At 49.2% G+C, this 21,756-nt stretch overlaps 1 protein-coding gene across 4 annotated transcripts in view; it reads left to right on the plus strand.

Annotated features, from left to right (window-relative positions):
* Positions 1–21,756, plus strand: part of OSBP2 (oxysterol binding protein 2) — a 137,127-nt gene that overhangs the window by 20,680 nt on the left and 94,691 nt on the right. For all 4 annotated transcript variants that reach the window (XM_037052524.1, XM_037052526.1, XM_037052523.1 and 1 more), the window contains exon 2: positions 9,028–9,236. In XM_037052524.1, coding sequence (XP_036908419.1) covers positions 9,028–9,236 — 209 coding nt within the window. The remainder of the gene's footprint in view (positions 1–9,027; positions 9,237–21,756) is intronic.

Consider the following 21,756-nt stretch of genomic DNA (forward strand, 5'->3'; position numbering starts at 1 on the left):
CATGGGGCAGTTGTGTTTATTAATAACTGGAGAGGGTATCTATCCTCTTTTGTGAAGTTCCTGTTCAAGTCTTTTGCCCATTTTATTTTATTTTAATATATTTTATTGATTATGCCATTACAGTTGTTGTTCTATTCCCCCCTTCATTCTCCTCCAACCTGCACACCCCTCCCCCACCATTCCCCCCTTTAGTTTATGACCATGTGTCTCAAGTTCATTAGATTCTATATTTCCCCTACTGTTCCTGCCCTTCCCCCTATCTATTTTCTACCTACCATCTGCGCTACTTATTCTCTGCACCTTCTCCCCCCTTCTCCTCCTCCCACTCCCCTGTTGCTAACCCTCCATGTGATCTCCATTTCTATGGTTCTGCTCCTGATCTAGCTGTCCTCTTGGTTTGCTTTTGTTTTAGGTGTGGTTGTTAATAACTGTGAGTTTGCTGTCCTTTCATTGTTCATATTTTTCATCTTCTTTTTCTTATATAAGTCCCTTTAACATTTCATAGAATAAGGGCTTGGTGATGATGAACTTCTTGAACTTGATCTTATCTGAGAAGCACTTTATCTGTCCTTCCATTCTAAATGAAAGCTTTGCTGGATAAAGCAATCTTGGATGTAGGTCTTTGGATTTCATGACTTAGAATACTTCTTTCCAGCCCCTTCTTGCCTGTAAGTTCTCTTTTGAGAAATCTGCTGACAGTCTGATGGGTACTCCTTTGTAGGTGACAGTCCCCTTATCTCTTGCTGCTTCTAGGATTCTCTCCTTCATTTTAATCTTGGCTAATATAATTATGATGTGCCTTGGTGTGTTCCTTCTTGGGTCCAACTTCTTTAGGACTCTCTGAGCTTCCTGGATTTCCTGGAAGTGTATTTCCTTTGCCAGCTTGGGGAAGTTCTCCTTTATTATTTGTTCAAATACGTTTTCCACTCGTGGCTGTTTCTTTTCCCCTTCTGGTACCCCTATAATTCGGCTGTTGGAATGTTTAAAGATGTCCTGGAGGTTCCTAAGCCTCTCCTAATTTTTTTGAATTCTCATTTCTTCATTCTTTTCTGGCTGGATGTTTCGTTCTTCCTTCTAGTCCACTCCCTTGATTTGAGTCCCAGTTTCCTTTCCATCACTCTTGGTTTCCTGTGCATTTCCCTTCATTTCAATTAGTTTAGCCTTCATATGTTCCTCCAATTTGTGACTATAATCAACCAGTTCTGTGAGCATCCTGATCACCAGTGTTTTGAACTGTGCATCTGAGAGGTTCGCTATTTCTTGGTCGCTTAGCGTTATCGGCTCTGGGGCTTTGAGTTCTTCTTGAGCCATATTTTGGACTGTTCATGCCTGTTACATATGAGGAGCGGAGCCCTAGGTGTTCACCAGGGCGGGGCAACCCAGTTGCTGAGTTGCCACACTATATGTGGGGGCGGGGTCAAAGAAAATCAATGGTGGTCCCCTCTGCCGCCTCCTGCCTCCGGGGCCTGCACGGTCCGTCTCACTGCTCACTCCTTTGCTGGCTTATCTGCACGCCCAAATGTGCAACCGTGCTCAGCCTGCCCTGCACCCTGGCTGGGTTCGCCGCTGGGGCATGTGCAGTTCGCCGCTGGGGCATGTACAGTCCGCTGCTGGGGCCTGCGGGGTCCGGGGTCCGTCTCACTGTTCACACCTCTGCTGGTTTATCTGCGCACGAATGTGTGATCGCGCTCAGCCTGCCATGCACCTTCACTGGGTCCACGATTCTACCCCGGCTGCCTGTGTGCTGGGTCGCCTGGGTCAGGGGATCCTTCCTGCCCAACCCTGCTCCATTGCTGGCATTTTAAAATTATGTTGTTAGCTTTTTTCTTGCTGATTTTAAGAGTTCTCTATATTTCCTTGATAGTTCTTTGTTGGCTGTATTTATTGTGAGTATCTCCCCCAGTCTGTAGTTTGTGTTTTCTGAACACACCTTTTTCCATCTCTAGATCCAGATGTAAAAACCTCTGCCATTGCACAGGACCAGCTTTTGTGATCCTCAACAGCAAACCTTGTCTGCAGTCATTCCAAGATGTCCATTCCCAGGTGACGTCGCCTCTGGGGAGGCGCCTCGGCCAGGACTGGCCGCACTCAGCAGAAACAACTCTGACTAGTGTTAGCAGAAGGGCTGAGCTGTCAGGTTGAGGCAGCTTCCTGCCCCCTGAACTGCTGCTGGGACTTGACTTACATAGCACTGGGTTTCTTCATGCCGGTGCAAAGTAGATTTCTTTGTTCTCCAGGTTCCTGCTGTGGGCTGGCATTGACCGGCGCAGGCCCAGATGCATTGGTTTGGGGAGTACCTGAAGAGAAACTTCAGTCTTATCCAGGAGCGAGGCTGGAAGAGTAACTGGAGTAACGGAAGAACATTTTCATGTATCTTAAGAGAAGCTCAGCCTGTCTCATTGGGAGACTGGAGGAGCAGCTGGAGGCTGACAGGCAGGAACATCTGGGTCCCCTCTGCTGTGATAGGGTGAACTGCAGATGTTAGCGCAGGGAGCCATGGAATCTTGAAGCCAATGGCTGCAGAAGCTTGCTCCCATGTCATGGTTCCTGCCATGGCAATGGATACCTCTTATCCTGCTTGCTCCCCTCTTAACTTGCTGTCACATTTAAGTCTCGTGTGATGCATGTCCGTGGAAGAACCTGAATCCTTGGAATCTTTGCTGTGGGCAGTTTTTGGTTCTCTGGCCTCTGTGGTATGAGATGAGGGCAAAAGTCCGAGCAGGATGGACGGTTCTGGGTCACGGCTGTTCCAGTAACGAGAGAAACCATGTGGGTGCCACATTAGCTGAATGTTCTGGATGGGAACTGTGTGGAAAGTTCAAGTGCCGCCCATGATTTGGCATGTCGGAATAAACTAGCTCAGCTGCGCGGGAGGTTCCAGAAGGTCATTCCTCCATTCATCTGTTGAGCCATGGTGTCAGTGCCCTGGGGCTATTGTTAGAAAGCACGATACTGTGGAATTGTGTGCCTGAAACCTGCATAATTTCAGTCATCAGTGTTGCCCCAGTACATTCAATAAAAAGCAAGGAAAAAAGCACCATACGCTGGGTGGCTTAAAACAACAGAAATGTATTGTTTCACAGTCCTGGAGGCTAGATGTCCAAAATCAAGGTGTCCTCAGTGCTTCCTGGCTTACGGCGTTTGCCAGTAACCCTTGGTGCCTCTTGATTTATAGATGCTCACTCCCACCTCTGCCTCCATTGTCCCTTGGCATTTCCCTGTGTGTCTGTCTCTTCCTGTTCTTATAAGGACAACAGTCATACTGGATTAGGGTCTTCCCTAATGACTGACCTCGTCTTAACTTGATCATATCTTCAAAGACTCTATTTCTAAACTAGGTCACATCCACAGGTGCTGGGGGCTAGGACTTCAACATATCTTTCTGGGGGGTGCAGTTTAATTTACAACACCCATGTCACTCTGGGCCATGGCTGGACTCTCGCCTTCAGCTGCTCTGGGTCTCTGCGCCTTCCCAGAGCCACGTTCCCCCAGCGCCCTGTTGTGGGTTGGCCGGGCCCTCCTAGTCTTTGCCGGGGCAGAGTCTGCCTGTTGTCTGAGACTGCATCAGTGTACCCGCCTGGTCCCTCTGGGACAGAACGGTCATTCTGTTTCCTGAGCTCCTACCACTGACAGCTTATTCTTTTATTTTGAATTTGTATTTGAAGCCAACATTGCATGGACAACTGATATATCTGTAACATAGAACATACTGCATATGGGTAGCATATATACAGAAAAATGGTAAATCATTAAGGGTAGATAGCTCAATAAATTTTCATAATGAACATGCCCTTTATTTTGGATTTATTTCCCTCTGCGTATTAAATAGTAGCTTGCAATTTATAGGCCTGTCTGTTTCACAAGATGAATCATTCCTTGAGGCCTCAAAATGTGTCTAATTTATCTTAATATCTATGCTTTCTCCAGTTTCTAACACAGTTTCTTTATATAGTAGCCCACAGGAAGTGCTTGCTGAATTCGAATTTAGAAGGACTGTTGGTGGGAATGTTCTCAAAGCACCTCAGAGTCAGCTGGAGCTAGAGTTGAACGAAAGTCACCCGGGCTACGTGCTTTGCCCCAGATTAATAGCTTTGTCCTTCCATGTGTCTGGTTTCAGATTTACTGCCCTTTTTTTTTTTTGTCCATGAGCATTTCTGTGAAGGTTCTCTAGAAAACATAGCCCAAGGCAAAGATTAAAGAGCTCACTTTGCTTGGGAGATGCAATCCCAGGGCAGTGGTGCAGAAACGGAAAGTGAGGCAGAGGAGAGAGAACAGTGACAAGGCAGTACAGTGCGTGACCTTGCCGGACGCCGCAGCTCAGTGAGCGGCAGAGACACAGGGTGCGTGGACTTCTCTAGAAGGCGTGCGGGGAGAAAACGTTCCTCCGAGCAGCCTGCAGAGGGAAGAGCAGAGGGGGAATTTATCTTCCCCATTCACTTCCACCCCCCATTTCTCACTGTGGCATTTTATGCACGTCCAGAAGTGGAGGGACCACTGGACAAGGATAAGACACCAACGGAGAGAGACAGAGAAGGATGCGGTCCAGGGAGTCTGAGAAGGCACACAAGGTTTGTGTCCAGTACTCCCCAGACCTTGCGCGACTTAGGTCCACTGTGCCCTGCCATGGTGTCAGCTCTCCTACTGTGATGTGGGGACTTACATCCTCCTGAGAAGATGAAGTCATCTCTAGTCCTTCTCTGAGATGACAGGGGCAAGTCCCAGTCAGTGACAGAGTGCCCTTCCTGGTGTCTAGCGGTGGACACCTGGGAACCGAAGCAAGAAGGTTGTGAAACAAGCTCATCCTCTGCTGTGTGGCTGGTCCTGACACTGTAACTGATACTCGCGGCCTCCCTGCTTCACCTCCTGTTCTAGATCCTGTTCACTCTGCCTGGTCTGTGCCGTTCGCCCTGAGAGAGTTCCCTGTTGCCTTACCCGTCAACAGCCATTACCAGGCATGGAAGTGTTAAGAGATGACCCAGGGAAGCCCCTGAGCTCTATCCAGACATTCTTCTCCCTTCCCCTTATGTGTCACTAACCTAATTCTTCATGGCAATTAGCTTAAGTGACCCCGCAGTATAGTCACTCTCCTTTTGATCTGCTCCTCCCTGATATGAGAAGTAAAAGGTGGCCACGCGGTAGAGTTAGCTTTCCATTCCGTGGGAAGCCTTATTGCCACATTCCGCCCTCAGCCTTGAACTAGAACCCCTAACCCAGCTGAGGCCAAGTGCACGGGAGTGGGAAGTTCAAACTCTGCAAGAGGTTGCTATGTGTGATGGTGAGCAGGGCCACTCCCGGTTGCACCTGCTGCAGTTACAGAGGACGTGGCAACGAATGCCAGTTGTCAGTTCAAGGCGTGGACTGCATCCTGGAGGACAGAAGCTCGAGCCCGGAAGCCACCTCCCCAGTCAGGTCCTCAGCCGAGCCTTCAGTAGGCTGTCCCATTGTCTGTCAGACGGGCTACCCCTGATGGATGACAGTGCTCATGATGAGACCAGTGAATTCGCCAGTCGGGAGTCATTGGTGCACCTCCTTGGCTGAAATGGGTGACTTGGTCTGAGGCCGTGTTGCATGGGAATCAAAGCCAGCAGATGAGGATTTGATAGCTGTGGACAGTGGTGCTGTGGGAGCCAGGAAACTCATCCTAGAAATTAAGGACAGGCTGCTTACCCCACTCAGGTTGGGGGTGGCCCCAGTGCCTACTAGGCACGGGTTTGTCTTGTGGTAGCGAGGCCACTGAAGCTGCCCAGCCTCAGGGAAAATAGATGGTTCTGAGTCATGTGCCTCCAAAGGCCCCAGTTGGGCGAGGCGTTGCCACTGCAGCTTACAGTGTGCCGTGAATGGGGCCTGAACCTCCCCACCCCAGAGAGGTTTGGGGTGGCTCTGGAGGGTAGACCTTCAGGGCGAGCCTTTCCGTAGCCAAAACTCGCAGTGGGAGAAACAGACCCTTTTATATGCAACGTGGGTGGGTGCCCCACTCCCAAAAGCAATCTGAATTTTAAGATATGTCCATGAATTTTAGGCCCTTTCAGGACCGAATTGGAAGCCTTTGAAATTTTTAAAGACTTGAGTAAACAGGACAAAAAATATCACTTGGGCTACTGGCGGAGAATGGATTGGCCACAGAACATCTAAATGGAAGAAAAAAAGAGCACAGCTAAATTCCAGGATGGGACAGTGCATTGAAACTTGATCATTTTAAAGGGAGTTTAGACCCAAATTCACAACTGCCTCTGTATGAGTTCTTCCAAATAAGAGAAAAATAAAACTGAAAAATGAAGCTCCTCAAGTCCTGAAATGAAAAGTAGCTCTAATTACCATGAGTTCAAGTTAAATTTGGATTTGGGTGCTAGGTGGGTGGTCCAGCTTATCTGCTGTATCTTCATTTTCTGAAATTCTTTTGTTACTTTTTCATATCTACCCATTCTCGTTTCATTTTTACCTACTTTTGTTTCACAAATATTGTTCCTTTTATTGGATATTATTCCTTCTTCTTTGAGAATCCTAAACCTAGTTACATTAATTTTTTTATACCGTTCTGATCATTTTGTTTGGTCTCAAGTGATTCATCCTCTGAGCATTGATTTTCTTCAAGGATGTTTGCGCTTTGGTTTTTCAGGCTTGTCCTGACTGGGAAATTCTCTACCTGCTCCCCGCCCTGCCCCGAGCCTCACTCACCGCTCTCGTCTTCTTGGTCTAGTGATTGTTATAGAACCTCCCCCGTGGAGAGCTCACTCCAGAAGCAGGCTTTAGGCTGGGGGCTGGGGGCTGGGGGCTTCAGTCCTTCAGTGACTTTGGGAATATCTCCAACCCAGTCTCTAAGCCTGAGGGCCGGGCGGTTCAGGTTCTGGTTACAAAACTTCTTACCATCTATGACCCTGGGAAGAAATGATGGCATCATTAAGTTTTCTTTTTGTTTCAAAATAACTCAGACTCACAGAAAAGTGCAGAGCCCCCATATACTCTTCCTCCAGCTTCCTCTAAAGTAAACATCTCACCCCACCAAAGTACAATGGACATTAATGTTGCTATAAGACTATTACAAACCTTATTTGTATTTCATAAGCTTTTCCACTAATGGCTTCTTTCTATTTTATGATTCAATCCAGGATCCCACATTGCATTTAATGATTTTTCTATTTCTATAATTCCCTGTAATCTTATTAAGGAAGATCTGTCCCTTCTTCCCCATATACTTACTCCTTCAATTATTTACTTACATCAGTACAGATGCGTGGATGTTTAGCTTAGCAATGGGTTGTGACCCAGGACAGCAGCCACTGGCTATCTTCCAGCTCAGCCCTGATCTCGCACAGCGGCCTGGCTTCCGTCTCCCACCTTGCGCGCGGCACTTTTATTCCCGTTTTCCTCGGGAGCTTCTGGAACTCCAGGTCATCCTTGTTTCTTTCCTGGCAGCAGGCCCAGGAGGCCCACTATTTTAGTTTTGGGTTAAAAATCTGTGTACGTTGTGTGGCCTACAAGGCACTGTACTTGGTCCCTGCCTGATTTTCCAGCATCATTTTTTCCTCATCTACTGTCTTATTCTCAATGCTCCGGCCACACGCAGACTTTTTCTCTTCTTCGAAAGCCGTAAACTCCTTCTTGCCTCAGAGTCACAGTCTTTTTGCCCCTGCTTTCCCTTTGCCCAGAGCACTGCCACCACCCTGCTTCTTTTTTTGAACTAAGCCTTAGTGGCATTTTGGGTTACTGTCTTTTGTCGTGTATAATGCACACTTTTTTGCCCACATTTTTAGGGCAAAATAAACATGTGCATTAGGCATGGGTATAATGATTACATACTGTGGGTATAATCATGGGTATAATAATCCCATGCATAAGGCATGCAAAAACGTGGGTACATGTCATACACAGCAAAATATGGTGATTATGATACTATTTAACACCTGAATACTCTCTAGCCTGAAAGGTCCTTGAATCTAAAACCGTAGGCTTCCAACAGGCACGCCCAGCATTGACCGTTTTGTAACTTAGAATGCGTTTCCTTCAAGCGGAAGATGTCAGCACCCAGGAACTCGGCCTTTCTTCAGGTACAGATTGCGTCATCTCCACTAAGGAATGTCAAAGCAGGAGGGAATCAGAAAAGGCAGCAGCTGCTCAGATGCAAGATGAATGTCTTAGCAAGTACCATGTCATTTGACTTCAGAACTGGCAGAGACATCTAAAAAAAAATGACAGGTGATGACAGCCAGGGAAAATAAATGAGCATTGAAAGGCAGCAAAATTGCCACATGAGCCATTGCCATCGGCACTGTGGCCTGCTGATCAGTTGCTCTTCCTTTTCCAGCACCTTCTATGGAAAGAGGGGTCTTGGGGGTTCTGAATTCCCTTCGAGTCTCTAAGGGAGAGTGAGTTAAGTAGTGAGTTAAGTGAGTTAAGTGAGTTAAGTAGTCGTGAGAGTTGGAGCTCATTTTGCAGACACTGGTCACAGTTGTACGTGGCCTCCACTTCCCCTTACTTTGGTACCATTAGCTCTGTGACCTTGTAACAGAGGGCCATCAGTCCCTTGTCATAAGGCAGTATGTGTTGACTCAGCCCTCGCCTTTGCTGTGGAGCTAGAGGAGGATGGTGGCATCCTGGCTCTGTGGATCTCGGTCCCCAGGTCACCCCCAGCAGGGGGTGCTGTCAAGTTGACCCCTGGAGTTCTGGGCCTCTAATCTCTGCTTTAGTGGCAGGTTTCTTTCCTGTTCCACCTCTGTTGTTCTCAGGCTTAGTGGGAAGAGCCTGGGGTGGCGTTGGAGGTCTGTGCCACCTACCAGGACCCTGGGGAGTCACCCTTCTCCACCTCCAATGTCTTCGAGGGCTCAGACCACAGCAGGCAAGCCCTGCCCGTGGCACCCATGCAGGCCCTTGTCCCTCTGGCATTCTGCCCCTGAGTGCCCCTTGACCAAGTCTCTCCCAGTCAGTCCCAACAGGCATCATCTCCCAGCTCCAAGGGTCCCTGAGGCTTTCTTCAGTCTGGAGCTATGGAATTTGGGAGCCTCACCCCATTCCTTCTCTTGCATCCTACAGAAATCAGGGTGAAATGGCCCACACCTGCCGTGGCACCATCAACCTGTCCACCACGCACTTTGACACAGAGGATTCTTGCGGTATCGTGCTGACCAGTGGGGCAAGGACCTACCACCTCAAGGCCAGCTCGGAGGTGGAGCGGCAGCAGTGGATCACCGCCCTGGAGCTGGCCAAGGCCAAGGCTGTCCGCATGATGAACAGCCATTCAGGTAGTGAGCGCTTGGTGCAGTGGATGTATGATGTGCAGTATGATGTGTCTGGAAAGAGTGGGAGCTGAAAGCGTTTGGGGGATGGTGGTAACCAGGAGACCCAGTTTACTCCAGCCTTGGAAGGTCGAGGTGTGTGTTCATCCTTCCCACTTGGCTCCGTGGGTCCTCAGCAGGGAGGTGCTTACGTGGTCGGGGTGGCTGGCAGTTCAGAGGATGGAGATGTTTGTTGTGGGTGGGGCCCGTTGCCCCTCTTTGGAAGAAGCCAGTTTCTGGACTTGAGAAGACTGTCCGGATGCCACAGAGGGTCAGCTGCAGAAGCAGCAGTCATGGGTGGGAGCCCAGGACCGTGCACCTGGGCCTCGGGCTAGACTTTCTCCCAGGTGCACCGCCCACTCTTGTGTCCTGAGCAAGACATTTTACTTTTTACTTTAATACATTTCTTTTTAAAAATACATAATGTCTTTGTATGATTCATAAACCAGTGGCTTCAAAAGCACGTGGAGTGACTTCTCCCCGTCTCTGCCCCCAGCCTCCCCTCCCTGCTCTCCTACCCAGAGGCAGCCAGAGCTGCCAGTGTCTCGTGTCTTTGCGTATATATTTGAGCAGGCACTTGTTTTAAAGTACATGCAGTTCCCCACTTTGCTTTTCTCCCCATTTAACAGTATATCTTGTTTCCCTATCAGTACCTAAAATTTTCCTCCTTGTTTTTATACCAGTGTAGTGTTTCATTGTATGGACATCCCGTGATTTATAACCTGTAGCCTGTTGATGACCACATGGGTTTCTTTGCTCTTCAGTGAGTAACTTCGCGATCCGTGTCACGTGTGTACAAGTGCAAATGAAGTGTGTGCCCTAGGAAGTTGGGGCTACTGGGTACACGGGAATGTGCATTTGTAATTCTGAGAGCTTGTCAAGCTGCCTTCCATGGGGGCTGCTCCATTTAGATGCCTGAGACAGCGCGTGAGATGCCTGCCTGCCCGCCCACAGCCTTGCCCACCCCCAGCAGTGGAGCCAGTGTTTCTGTTGGGTGAAACCTGAATCCACACAGATAGAGATGGGGGATTGGGAAGCTGTGATCCTTCCACATTTATAAGCAGAACAGTGTATATGTCCACAGAGCTGTGCTTTTTTTTTTTTTATCATGGAGGAAGGACTCCAGGTGAGAATGAGGCACAGCCCCTGCTCTCCGGGATTACCTCATAGGCTGGTGGGGGAGCCAGCGAGTCCTGTGGAAGGAGATGTAATGCAAAGCAGGGACGTTGGTCACCATGCCCCATGCCCTACCTCCCTGCCTTGCTTCTGCCTCAACGCTGGCTTCTCAGTGCAAATTGAAGGTCACTGAATATCATCAGCCTGATCTTCTCCTTCAGTCTCACCCTTTTGGAGCGTGGGTTCCCCCACCACAGTGACTCTTTTCCTCGGGGTCAGCACTCATGTGGTGCTGAGCTTGGCGAGGGGTCCCCAGGGTGCCACTCCATTTCGTGGTGAAGGAGGGCATCAGGGCCATCTCTCTGGCATGGGACAAGTGGTCTCAGTGGGGATGCCTGTGGAAAGCCACTGTGGCCAGTGATGTGACTGGGCTCAGGACAATGCTGTTGGCAAAGTGTGGGGACACGGGGGCTCATGGAAGAACTAGCTTCCTCTTTCCAGCTTCTCCCAAGAAAAATAAATAACAAATCGCTTCATTTTCTAGGAAGTTCTGAACATAATGTAGCAGGTAGCATTTACTGGATTCATCATTCTGGAACAGTTTTCCTGGGACAGCCAGTGGGAGGGGGTTTCTTTTGCAGCGGGGCGAAAGTGCTTGTAACACCTGGGCAGCGCTAGGGGCTGCTAGTCTGAACCTCCTCTAGGGGAAGCCAGGACCTGGGGAAGGGAGCCGCCTCAGGCCCCCCTTTCTTCCCTGCATGCCCCCTAGGCTTGCCAGGGGCTGGAGACGCAGTTCACGTCGTGTGTTTCCAAGCCGTTAGCTTTCTGGGTAAGGACACGGGACAGACATTCAAGCACAACTCTAGGTACCGCATGCTACATGTCAGTTACAAGCGGTAGGATTCCTCTCCTTTTGGCTTTTTGAAGCATGAACTCATGTATTGAGGGAGAAGCCTTCAGGCAGGTACTGCGCTTATGTATATAAAGAGTGAGGCCACCTGATTGTTTCCTGAAGAATAGTGCCAGTGAGGGCCCTTGCAGCGGCCTTCTCCCACGGTTCTCAGGCTCACGCTGGGGAGTTGTGGTTTGTAACCTTCTGCTTGGAGTCAGCTTCAGGTGACCCTGAATGAGGGAAGTCTGCCTGGTGAGGTTCTCCTTGTCCGGCTGATGGTGACCAGCTGGGCCACGGGCATACCCAGTACTCCGGACAGATCGCTTCAGGTCGTCCTGAGGCCTCTCTGTCCCTTCCCAAGTTGTAGAACACGTGTCACCCAGTAGGAAGCCAGCTTTCCAGCTGCTGTCCTCCAGCTTCTCTGCTACCCCCTGATCCCCTCTCCTCTTATCTGACATCTGCAACCCTCCTCACTGTCTTCCTGCCTCCAGTCAGTTCTTTAAACAGAAGGCCATGTTAAAAGTGGGAATTTGGTCGTATAACGGCACTGTGCACAACTCTTAAGTGCTATAAACCAACAGGACTGAACGGACATGTACAGAACACCCCAGCCACCAGCAGTAGGATGCATTCTTCTAAGATACACGGGGAGCACCCTCCAGGACAGACTCTGTGCTAGGTCCCCAAACAAGTCTCAGTAATGTTAAGAAGACTGAAATCGTACACATTCCATAGTGGAATGGAGCTAGAAATCAATGAAAGAAGGAGCATTTGAAAATTCACAAATATGCAGAAATTAAACATCATACTCTAAACAACAAATGAGTCAAAGGTGACATCACAAGGGAAATTAGAAAATACTTTGCGATGAATGAAGATGAAAACATTCCAAAAAATGTATGGGGTATAGCAAAGGCAGTGCTCGGTGGGAAGGTTGTGGCTGTACGATGGTACATTTAAAAAGGAGGAAAATCTGCAGTCAGTAACCAAACCTTACATCTTCAGGAACTAGGTAAAGAACACCAAGTTAGACCCAAAGCCGGCAGAAGGAAGGAAACAGTAAGTATCAGTGCGGCAAACAACATCTACACCTGCACAGGAGGCAGCCACCCGGCACACCAGGCCTGGGGAGTCTGGGAGCAGCGAGTGCATGGCTGGGGCCTCAGGTGATGTCCTGCTTGGCTGATCCTAGGACCTTTCTGCTAGACTGGTGACAGGCTTGGCCCAGTGTCACCATGTTACCGAACAAAGGGTCCGAGGGGGGGGCAATACTTGGCCCACCGAGGGATGCCAAAAACTGCTACAGAAAATAGGGGCCCCTCCCAAGGACGATATACTAAAATCTTAAGGTCCTTCTGTTCGCTGCCAATTGGAAACACATCTCTCAATGCCAGAGATTTGTGAAAAGGAAATAAAATGTTTATTTAATGCTATTTAGGCCTAATGCCTTCATTAAAATATTAAAGTCTTTAAGGATATACACCTACACACACACACACAGCGCTCCCTTCTCCCACTGTCCCAACTCCGGGTACCGTAAATCAGGAAAAGAGCACACGTCCGTTTTTCTCCCAGGCCGCTGGCACGTGAGCTGTGTCGCCTGCCTGTCCAGGCAGGATCTCCAATTAATCCAAAGTCATGCGGCACCTTCCACTGGCAAGAGTTCTTTGTACCAAGTTCTAGTCAAAGTCTCTCCTGCTTTCCAGGCTACTCAGCCAAAGGGAGCACGCCAAAGCCGTGTGGGCCTCTTCTACCAAAGCCGCGTCTTTCTTCTTCACCTGGCCGCAGGGATCTCCATTCTGGCAAAGTTGCGTGGTTTTCTCTTCCACCTGGCCAAGAGGGGGTCTGCACTCTGCTGAAACTGCATGGCTCTCCCTCCTAATGGCTACAGGGGTCTACATCTTTCTAAATAGCGTGACTCTCCCCCTCATCTGGCCAAGAGGGGGTCCTCACTCTGCTAAAGCCACATGGCTCTCTCGCAGGCACTCTCTCCGAGAAGCAGCCCCAGTTTCCAGCCTGGTTAGCTCCTCACTTTGCTAAAGCCACATGGCTCTCAAGCAGCCCTCCGAGAAGCAGCTCCCAATTCTAGCCTGGGTAGCAGCCATTCTGCTAAAGCTACATGGCTCTCTCGCAGGCACTCTCTCAGAGAAGCAGCCCCCAATTCTCTATTCTAGCCTGGTTCCTTCCACCACTCACTTCTCCCTGGCCCAAAACTTGGTCACAGCTATTTAACATATCTATGAAACCAGTTAAAGGTTACAGATATGTTAAATGCCGTTCCAGAGGTTAGCTACAAAACTGTTGCTATGCAAAACAGCTCTCAATGGCCCTGCTCCATTCATCCCTTCCCCCAACTGACACCTGGGGGGGGGGTGAGGACATCTTAATATTTCCTCCAATATTCCTGTATACTTTGCGTTCTGGACACTATTCCAAATCTTCTCTGGGCCCCCCCTTGGCTGCACCCTGTATCAACCAGAGAGACTGGAGCTCGCAGTGGGACCAAGCAGCTTTTCAAGACAGTTTGTTCTTATTCGTGAGATCACAGCCCTTTCCTGTGTGCTACTAGAGAAACCCATATGAGGAAGGATGCAGAGTTTTCTGATGTTCCAATGAGCCACTGGGCCTGGTTGGTTTGCTGTGTAAGTAGCTTCTGAAGTGTGAGGTTTGACTTGGGAACGCCTATCTGGTGTCTACAGCTGCCACCTGCTGGCGGATCCAGGCCCTTCTGAGGGTGCACAGGGCCTGGTGGGGGAGGCTGGACAGATCTGGAGGGCAGGGGAGAGCCAAAGAAAGGCTGCTGGTCAGACTTGCATTTTATTTTCACATTGGTATGCAGTAAGTTTTACACTTTTTGGGGTACAGTTATATGCATTTTAACACATGTACAGATTCATGACATACGTCCATAATCAGGACCCCGGGCTTGGTGAAGAATTCTTTTTTTTTTTAAATCACTTTTTAAAAATATTTTATTTATTTATCTTTAGAGGGGAAGAAAGGAGAGAGGAAGAGAAACATCAATGTATGGTTGCTTCTCGTGCGTCCCCTGCTGGGAACTGGCCTGCAACCCAGGCATGTGCCCTGACTGGGAATCGAACCGCGATTGTCTGGTTCACAGGCCCGCGCTCAATCCACTGAGCTACACCAGCCAGGGCTTGGTGAAGAATTCTTAGACATCATGTCTAAGACATGAAAGGCATGCTCCATGGAAAAAAATTAGTAAGTTGGACTCCAAGATTAAAAACTTATTTAAAAAGTTAATAATATGGAGTCCATATTTTGGACTCCAAAATTTAAAAACTTTTGCATTGCAAAAGTCTGTTAAAAGGATGAAAAGACAAAGTACAGACTGAGAGAAAATTTCAATATTGGCAAGCAGCTTGTCTGACAAAGGGCTGGTATCTAGAATATACATAGAATTCTCAAAACTTAACAGTAAAAAATACAATCTAATTATAAAGTGTACACAAACAAAAACAGATATTTCACTGAAGAAAAGACACAGATGGCAGATAAGCACATGAAAAGTTGTTCATTTTCACTAGCTATTAGAGCAGTGCAGATTAAGATCAAAATGAGATATTGACACACTTACTAGAGCAGTTCAAATTTTAAAGTAACGAGAGTACTAAATGCCAGCGAGGGTCAGTTGCTGTTGGGAGTAGCCATTTTGGGAAACAGTTTAGCGGTTTCTTACAAAACTCAGCATGCGCTTACCGTGTGACCCGGCAGCCACAGCCCTGCACATTCATCCCAGAGAAATGGAAATTTACGGTCACACGAAAACCCGTGCACCCATGTTCATAGCATTGTTTTTAATAGCAAGATAATGGAAACGACACCAATGTGCTTCAGTGGGTAGATGGTTGCACAAACCTTTTGTACAATGTACGTTCATACAGTGGCATACTACTCAGCGGTGACAGTGAGTGAGCAACTTGGATGAATCTCCAAGGAATTACGCTGAGCGAAAGAAGACACTTTTAAAAAGCTGTATGATTCCATTTATCTGACCATTTGGAACAGGCTAAAACTATAGAGATGAAGAACAGGTCAGAGGTTGCCAGCAGTGAGGGGTGCGGGGAGGGTGATACAAAGTTATGGCATGAGGAAGCGTTTGGGGGCAAGGGAGCTCTATATCCTGCTTGTGGGGGTGTGTCGTGAATCTATACATATGTTAAAATGTGTATAACTGTACAAAAAAGGTAAATTTACTGCACATTAATTTGAAAATAAAATGCAGTTTTGACGAACAGTCCTCCTTTGGCCCTCCCCTGCCCTCCAGATCGGCCCAGCTTCCCCCGTGCTCACTGGCAAGCTCTCTTGCTGCCAGGCCAGCGTGCATGCTGAACCTCTTGCCTGCAAATCCTCTTCCCTAGCACCTAGCCCCTTCCCAGGACCTGCTTCCCCTTAGGTTTGCTTAGCCTTCAAGGAGAGGCTGTTCTGGACGTGCCCCCTGAGCCAGCCCCCTCCCTGGACCAGACGCCTGTTTTCCGCAGCCTGGCTCAGCCCTTCACACGCAGTTGCAGAGTGTTTAGTGCAAACATGGCCTTCCCAGAACCTCAGAGTCCCCATTTGTCAGTCAGCTGGAGGCTTCTATAGACCCTTCCCAGGGTCCTTCCGATTCAGAGATTTCTAGGTCAGTCAGAGCCAGCCTTCCTGGGTTCAAAACCACGGCTGCCTGACTGTGTGACCTTGGGCAAGTTGCTTGCTGTCTTTAGTCTCATTCCTCTGTAAAGCAGGCTGACTAACAGAACCACCTCTTAGAGATGCAGTGAGGATTAACCTAGATAATGCATAAAAAGGACTTAGCACATGGCTTGGTAAGCGCCCGGAAAAAGTTAGCTGTAGTTATTGATAATAGTCACTTTGGAAGCTTAAAAATAACACAGGTTCCCAAGTTGCCCTGCCCTGACAAATCCAAATGAATGAGAGCAGCACTGGGGGCCCTGTATTTAAGGAAAAAATCTCCGTGGGTATCATCGCCATATTTAGCAAATAAAAATATAAGTCACCCAGCTTAATTTGAACTTCAAATACACAACAAATAATACATTTGCATAAATGTGTCCCATGCGATAGTTGGGGCATACTTATACTAAAATTTATTTCCTGTGTATCTGAAATTCAGATATAAAGGGTATCCTGCCTTTCATCTCCCTGCTTTTAACTATATCCCTGGGGTCGGGGAAGGGCAGCCCTCCACAGCCAGCCCACTTGAGGGCTCTGCTCCTGACTCCAGGTGGGGACCAGAGTTGAACTTCCCAGTCAGAAAATAGAGAATATTCTTTCACTTGACACAGGGGGGAGCCAGAGGATGGTTTGTTCACTTTGCTGCTGAACTGGGGACTAAGGAAGTACCAGCAGGTTGTCCGGCTCGCAACCGACCTCTCTGTACTTGAGAATCATATTCAGATCTTCAGGTTCGCCTCCCCGCAGGGCGCTGGGGGGGCGGTGGTGGCGCGGTTGTAAGAATGGAATACAGAGCCAGCCAGCTCTCTGTCTTGGGCCTTACTTCAAGGTGGGGACACTAATCCAGCCCCTCAGGGGTTCCCTCTCTCCTGCCCTTTTCCCCCAGGCTGGGCAGCCCCCCCAGTGATGTCATAATCCCATTCTGATATCACAGCCCAGCACTTGGAAGGTTCCCAAGCAGCCCAGATTCTGCCCTTAGAGCAGCCAAGGCCAACTGACGTCTCTCAGTGGGTGAGGGGGGCTTGGGTGGCTGGGGGCCCTGGGGGCTGACCCTAAAGAACATCTGGGTGGCCTGCCATCCTTTGGCTCCACAATGAAAACCCTCTAAAAGGTAGGACTTAGAAGGCCTTGCTGCTGTCCCTGTTGGCTGTGGTCCCCCAAGGTGGAAGTACATCCTGGGGAGAGTGGGGTGGTTCTGGCTCTGTACACGGATCCTGGAGAACCTGCTGCCTCTGTGCCTTGGGATGTAAGTGGCTGGAGAAATGGTGGTGTCTCCTTGGTCCACTCAACATTCTTCTCTTCCTATAGAAGGAATGGCTTCCCGAAGTGTGGGCTTCCTTGTTGGGGGGAGTTGCTCCTTGGTGCTTGGAAAACACCTGCAAGCACTGTACCACAGTGAGTTCTTCCTTGGCCACCTCCTTTGTATTCCCTCTCTAGTGACCGGGCAGGGACATGGGTGTATACCCTTCTCAGAACAAAAGGAAAACATAGCCACGTGCAGACTATTAACTCTCAGACCCCACAGCTGCAAGGAGAAGCCCCATCTGCTTAGCTTCTCAGAGGGTATAATGAAGTCTCTTGTGAGCTCATTAAGTTAGCAAAATATTGACTGGCATGGATTAAACAACACAATAACTTTTCTCTAACTTGGGTGGACATGAAATCCCCTAGAGTGAGCGTGTTAAAATTCTTAAGAGAGGATCACCAAGATTTTGATCTGATGGCCAGGTGGCTCCCAGAAATTCCCATTTTTAATAAGCATTCCATGCAGGGGTCTCATGGAATGGATCCCCCATGGATCCAGCCCCCCATGGAGCTCATTTAGAGAAACAGGGTCTGCCCAGACTCCTGGGTTGCTTGCCACAGCTGGTTTGTTTCTCCCACTTACAGATCCCATGCTTTCCGTGGAATAATGAGGGTTTAATTCTGTGTGACTATCCCTTTTTTAATGTTCTGGATCCAGAGAAAAAAAGGATTGTGTAGGGTGCTCACCAGGTGCATTTGTACATCGATTCTTGGCCCCTGCCTTCCAGGTGTAGGTGCAGCCATTTTTTTCTGCCCAAGAAGAGGTGTTGTGTCTGTATGGGGAGTGCCGTGGCCTCGGCTGGTCAGACTCTTCGCGGTCCTCACCTGACCTGAGAGGGTGGGAACATGGGTCTGAATTTCGGGTCAGTGAAACAGGTAGTGGTGAAGGGCGTGGCTGAGCAGAGGGACTGGCTTCGGGGGGCCCCAGCTGGACATTCAGTGGTACCCGGAAGGGCAGCCATTGCTCACGGTCAGCAGCTCAAGGTGGGTGTTCCCTGCCCGCTTTGGCTGTGAATTCTGGCTTTCCCAAGAATGCCACACAGCCCTCAGAACCAACAAATGCTATCTAAGCCTAGTTCGGAGGGGACACTGGATTCTGCTTTTGAGCCCTTCGGATTAAGCAGGGCTCAGTGTCCAAATGCCCAGGCCTGCAGCCCTTGTGGTCTCAGTTCTTCCTTCGTGCTTCTGGTGCAGGTGTGAGGCATCACACATCCTGCCCCTTGGTTCTTGGCCCTCGGGTTGCAGGATGGAGGGGCTGATCCCACCCAAACCCTTCAAAATGTGGATGGTCAGGCTGCCTTCTGTGCTCCCTCCTCAGACTCTTCTCGGTGCTCACTCATTACCCGGGTCGCCACTTGCTTTTACTTTGCAGTTTCAGCAGAACCTCGTGTGCAGTTGTTGCTCAGTAAACATGTGTCCATTGAAAGAGGGTAAGAGGTAAAAGCCTTAGGTAGGACAGTTGGATTCAAGGATGTTGCAAAATCCGGTGATAGGATTTTAAAAACCTTTGTTGTTGTTATGGATAATTTAAGACATAAGCAGAAGTGGAACAGAAGTGTGTCAGGAACCTGCACATTCCTGTCACCCAGTTATCTGCTCAATCTTGTCTCTATGCCTCCGCCTTCTTCCCCATCCTGTATCATTTTGAAGCCATTCGCAGTCATTGTGTCATTCTGTTTGTCAGTATTAAGGATATATCTTTAAAAGATAAAGCTTCCTTTAAAAAAAATAACAACCCAAGTACTATGAACACATCTGAAAATTTAATGCTGCATTGGATTGAGATTTATTGCAAGGACTCCATACGCTCCCTGGTGTCCAAGAGGATGTGAGGGAGCTGGGAAAGGGAAGGGAGGGGCTGAGAAACGGGGACACGTGGGCTCCCAGCAGAGAAGGCTGGGGTGTGTCCAGTCTGGAGTCAGCACTCCTCCCCTGGGAGGGAACCCTTCCCGAAGAAGCAGGCTTGGCACAGAGCAAGAGGTCACTGAAGGATGGGGACCTCTGATGGCGTGGCCTTGCCAGGGGGCCCTGCAGGGTCAAGGATGGGCCCTGAGTTGGCATCAATTCTCAAGTGTCCACACTAGCAAAGGAGCCACCAGAGAAGAACTTAGCAAAGTAGTTTTGTTCTGTAAGAGGTATCGACCATTTGGATTTAGATGTGATCCGTGACCCATACGGATGGCAGTGGCTTATCTGTGCGGCACCCATATAAATCAGTGCCCACTGATACAGGCTCAGGGGAAATGGGTCACCAGCGAGTTTGAATATCTGTGCAGGATTCAAGGAGATTGATGCTTGATTCTCAGAAAAAGAGAGATGGATTTTCACTGTAAGGAGAACAGCCAGTGTCTGTTCTGACCTTGCTCTTCCCATAGGAGCCTCTGTCTGCCTGCTAAGCCCAAGAGCCAGCCCAGAGGTGGTCCCCTTATTTCAGTAGAAAAATAGGCATTCTGAACTTTTTAAAAATATATTTTATTTATCTTTAGAGGGGAAGGGAAGGAGAGAGGGAGAGAAATATCAATGTATGGCTGCCTCTCGTGCATCCCCTGCCAGGAACTGGCCCGCAACCCAGGCATGTGCCCGGACTGGGAATCGAACCATGATCCTTTGGTTTGCAGGCCCACGCTCAATCGACTGAGGTACGTCAACCAGGGCCTGAACTTTTTTTTTTTTTTTTTATCGGGACGGGGTCCTTTATAAGAGGATGTGTAGGATCAGAAGGTCAGAGTCATTTGACAAGAAAAAGTAGACAAAAAGGTCAGTCTTTATTTGACATAGTCTTACCATTAAGGTGGTTTAAGTATCATTTCCCTGCCGGGGCAAGTATCTTGGTTATTAATTGCTTCCTTGGTAACTAAAGGGCATGACAGCACTTTGCTTTGTAATTAGTTACCGATTGGAAAGGATTATGCTTTGTTGCCACGCAGCTGTTAACCTGCTTGTGGAGCTGCAGGCATGAGCTCCAGGCCCTGATGCAGACAAGGCTGTGGCTCACTCACTGTGTCACTAGTTCCCGAGGCAGAGGGTCTGGGGGCAGGTTGGAATGCGTGACCTAAACCCAAGGCATGTGGAACTGGGACATCTCTCTGGGCACCTCCTGCATCTCACTCTGCCAGTTAGACCTTCGATTGGGAGATAAACTTGGAAAGGTCAAGGCTGGGTGTTCTGGGCTATGGAACTAGAAGGCTGGCTCTGTTTGTTGCACCTTCCCCACCCCCAATACCCCCACCCCCAGCAGAGCAGAATCTCACTTGCTCCGTGGCTTGAAGGGCTGTGACTAATAAAAGGGGTGCAACCTTTGGGATCCTGGCTTCGCTGGGTCCCTTTGTGACTTTGGACAGGGTCCTCAATCCCTCTAACCTCAATTTCTCAGCCCATCAAAGGAAAGAATAGTCTATCACAAGATGGTTGTGATGATAAGTAACAGTAACAATAATGATAAAGTAAAAGAATACAAAACAACTTTAGGTGAGAGAGAACCTCGTGGTGCAGGTGACAAATACAGGTGTCACTGCCACCTGCTGCCCCCCTGGATCTTCAGGCTGAATCTCTAGTTGATAGAAAAGTGTGTGATGTTCTCATGCATGTCCGGATGTCTCCTGACTGTGCTGGACACACCTTTATAGGCATGGGACTGTTCAGTAATATTTTTAAAATTATTGTTTTGTCATGGCTTTCTATTCAGGGTCAGTTGGTGGCAGGGAAAAAAACCCACTCAAACTGCCTCAAGTAAAAGTAAGGGGCTGCGCTCAGGGCGCGTCCTGGAGGGACAGGATGTGTCAGCAGCTGCTCCCTCTGGCTTCCCATTTCTGGCTCCCTCCCAGGGTCCCCTTCGTTTCCTCTCCTTTCCTTTCCTTTCCTTCTGCAGACTGGCTTCTTTGTTCCTCCACAACTTTGTTCTCCCCTGGGCCTGACCTGGCTTGCCTGGCCTCATGCTGCTCTCTCTCTGTCCAGTTTCACATTCCTGAGTGGGAGGCTTCAGTGCCGTCTGGAGCAGGTACCCAGCCCTAGTCCCATCGGGCGTGGCCAGAGGTGGGCAAGGTCACGCTGGCAGGCAACCCGAAAGTGTTCAATGAGGGAACATGAAATCCAGCTTCCCTTTTGGGTTCTCCTGAGATGCTATCCCTTCTGCAGGCTCTTCCCTGACTACCTCCAGCTTCCATCCAGTGGCCCCCCTCTGCCCCTACCAGGAGCAGGAGCAGGAACAGCAACAGCAACCCCCCCCCAAAACCGGCGGGGTGGGCTGGCAGCAGCTGTGTGGGCTTCTTGATCTCTGTGGCTGCTGAGGCCAGGGAACTATTGTAGACTCAGACTCAGCTCTGGAGGAAGGCCAGGCCAACAGGCAGGCAGGTGCCACAGCCGTGACTTGTGGAAAGGACACATCCCTGGAGGCAGGGCAGGAGGCACAGAAAATTCTAGAGGCCCGTGACAGGCAGGCTGCATTGCCAAGGAGGGCCTGTGAGCACAGGAGAGTTGGGC

This window comes from Sturnira hondurensis, unplaced genomic scaffold (genome assembly GCF_014824575.4).
Source record: "Sturnira hondurensis isolate 20B ecotype Veracruz unplaced genomic scaffold, ASM1482457v3 Scaffold0007406, whole genome shotgun sequence".
Taxonomy (NCBI): Eukaryota; Metazoa; Chordata; class Mammalia; order Chiroptera; family Phyllostomidae; genus Sturnira; species Sturnira hondurensis.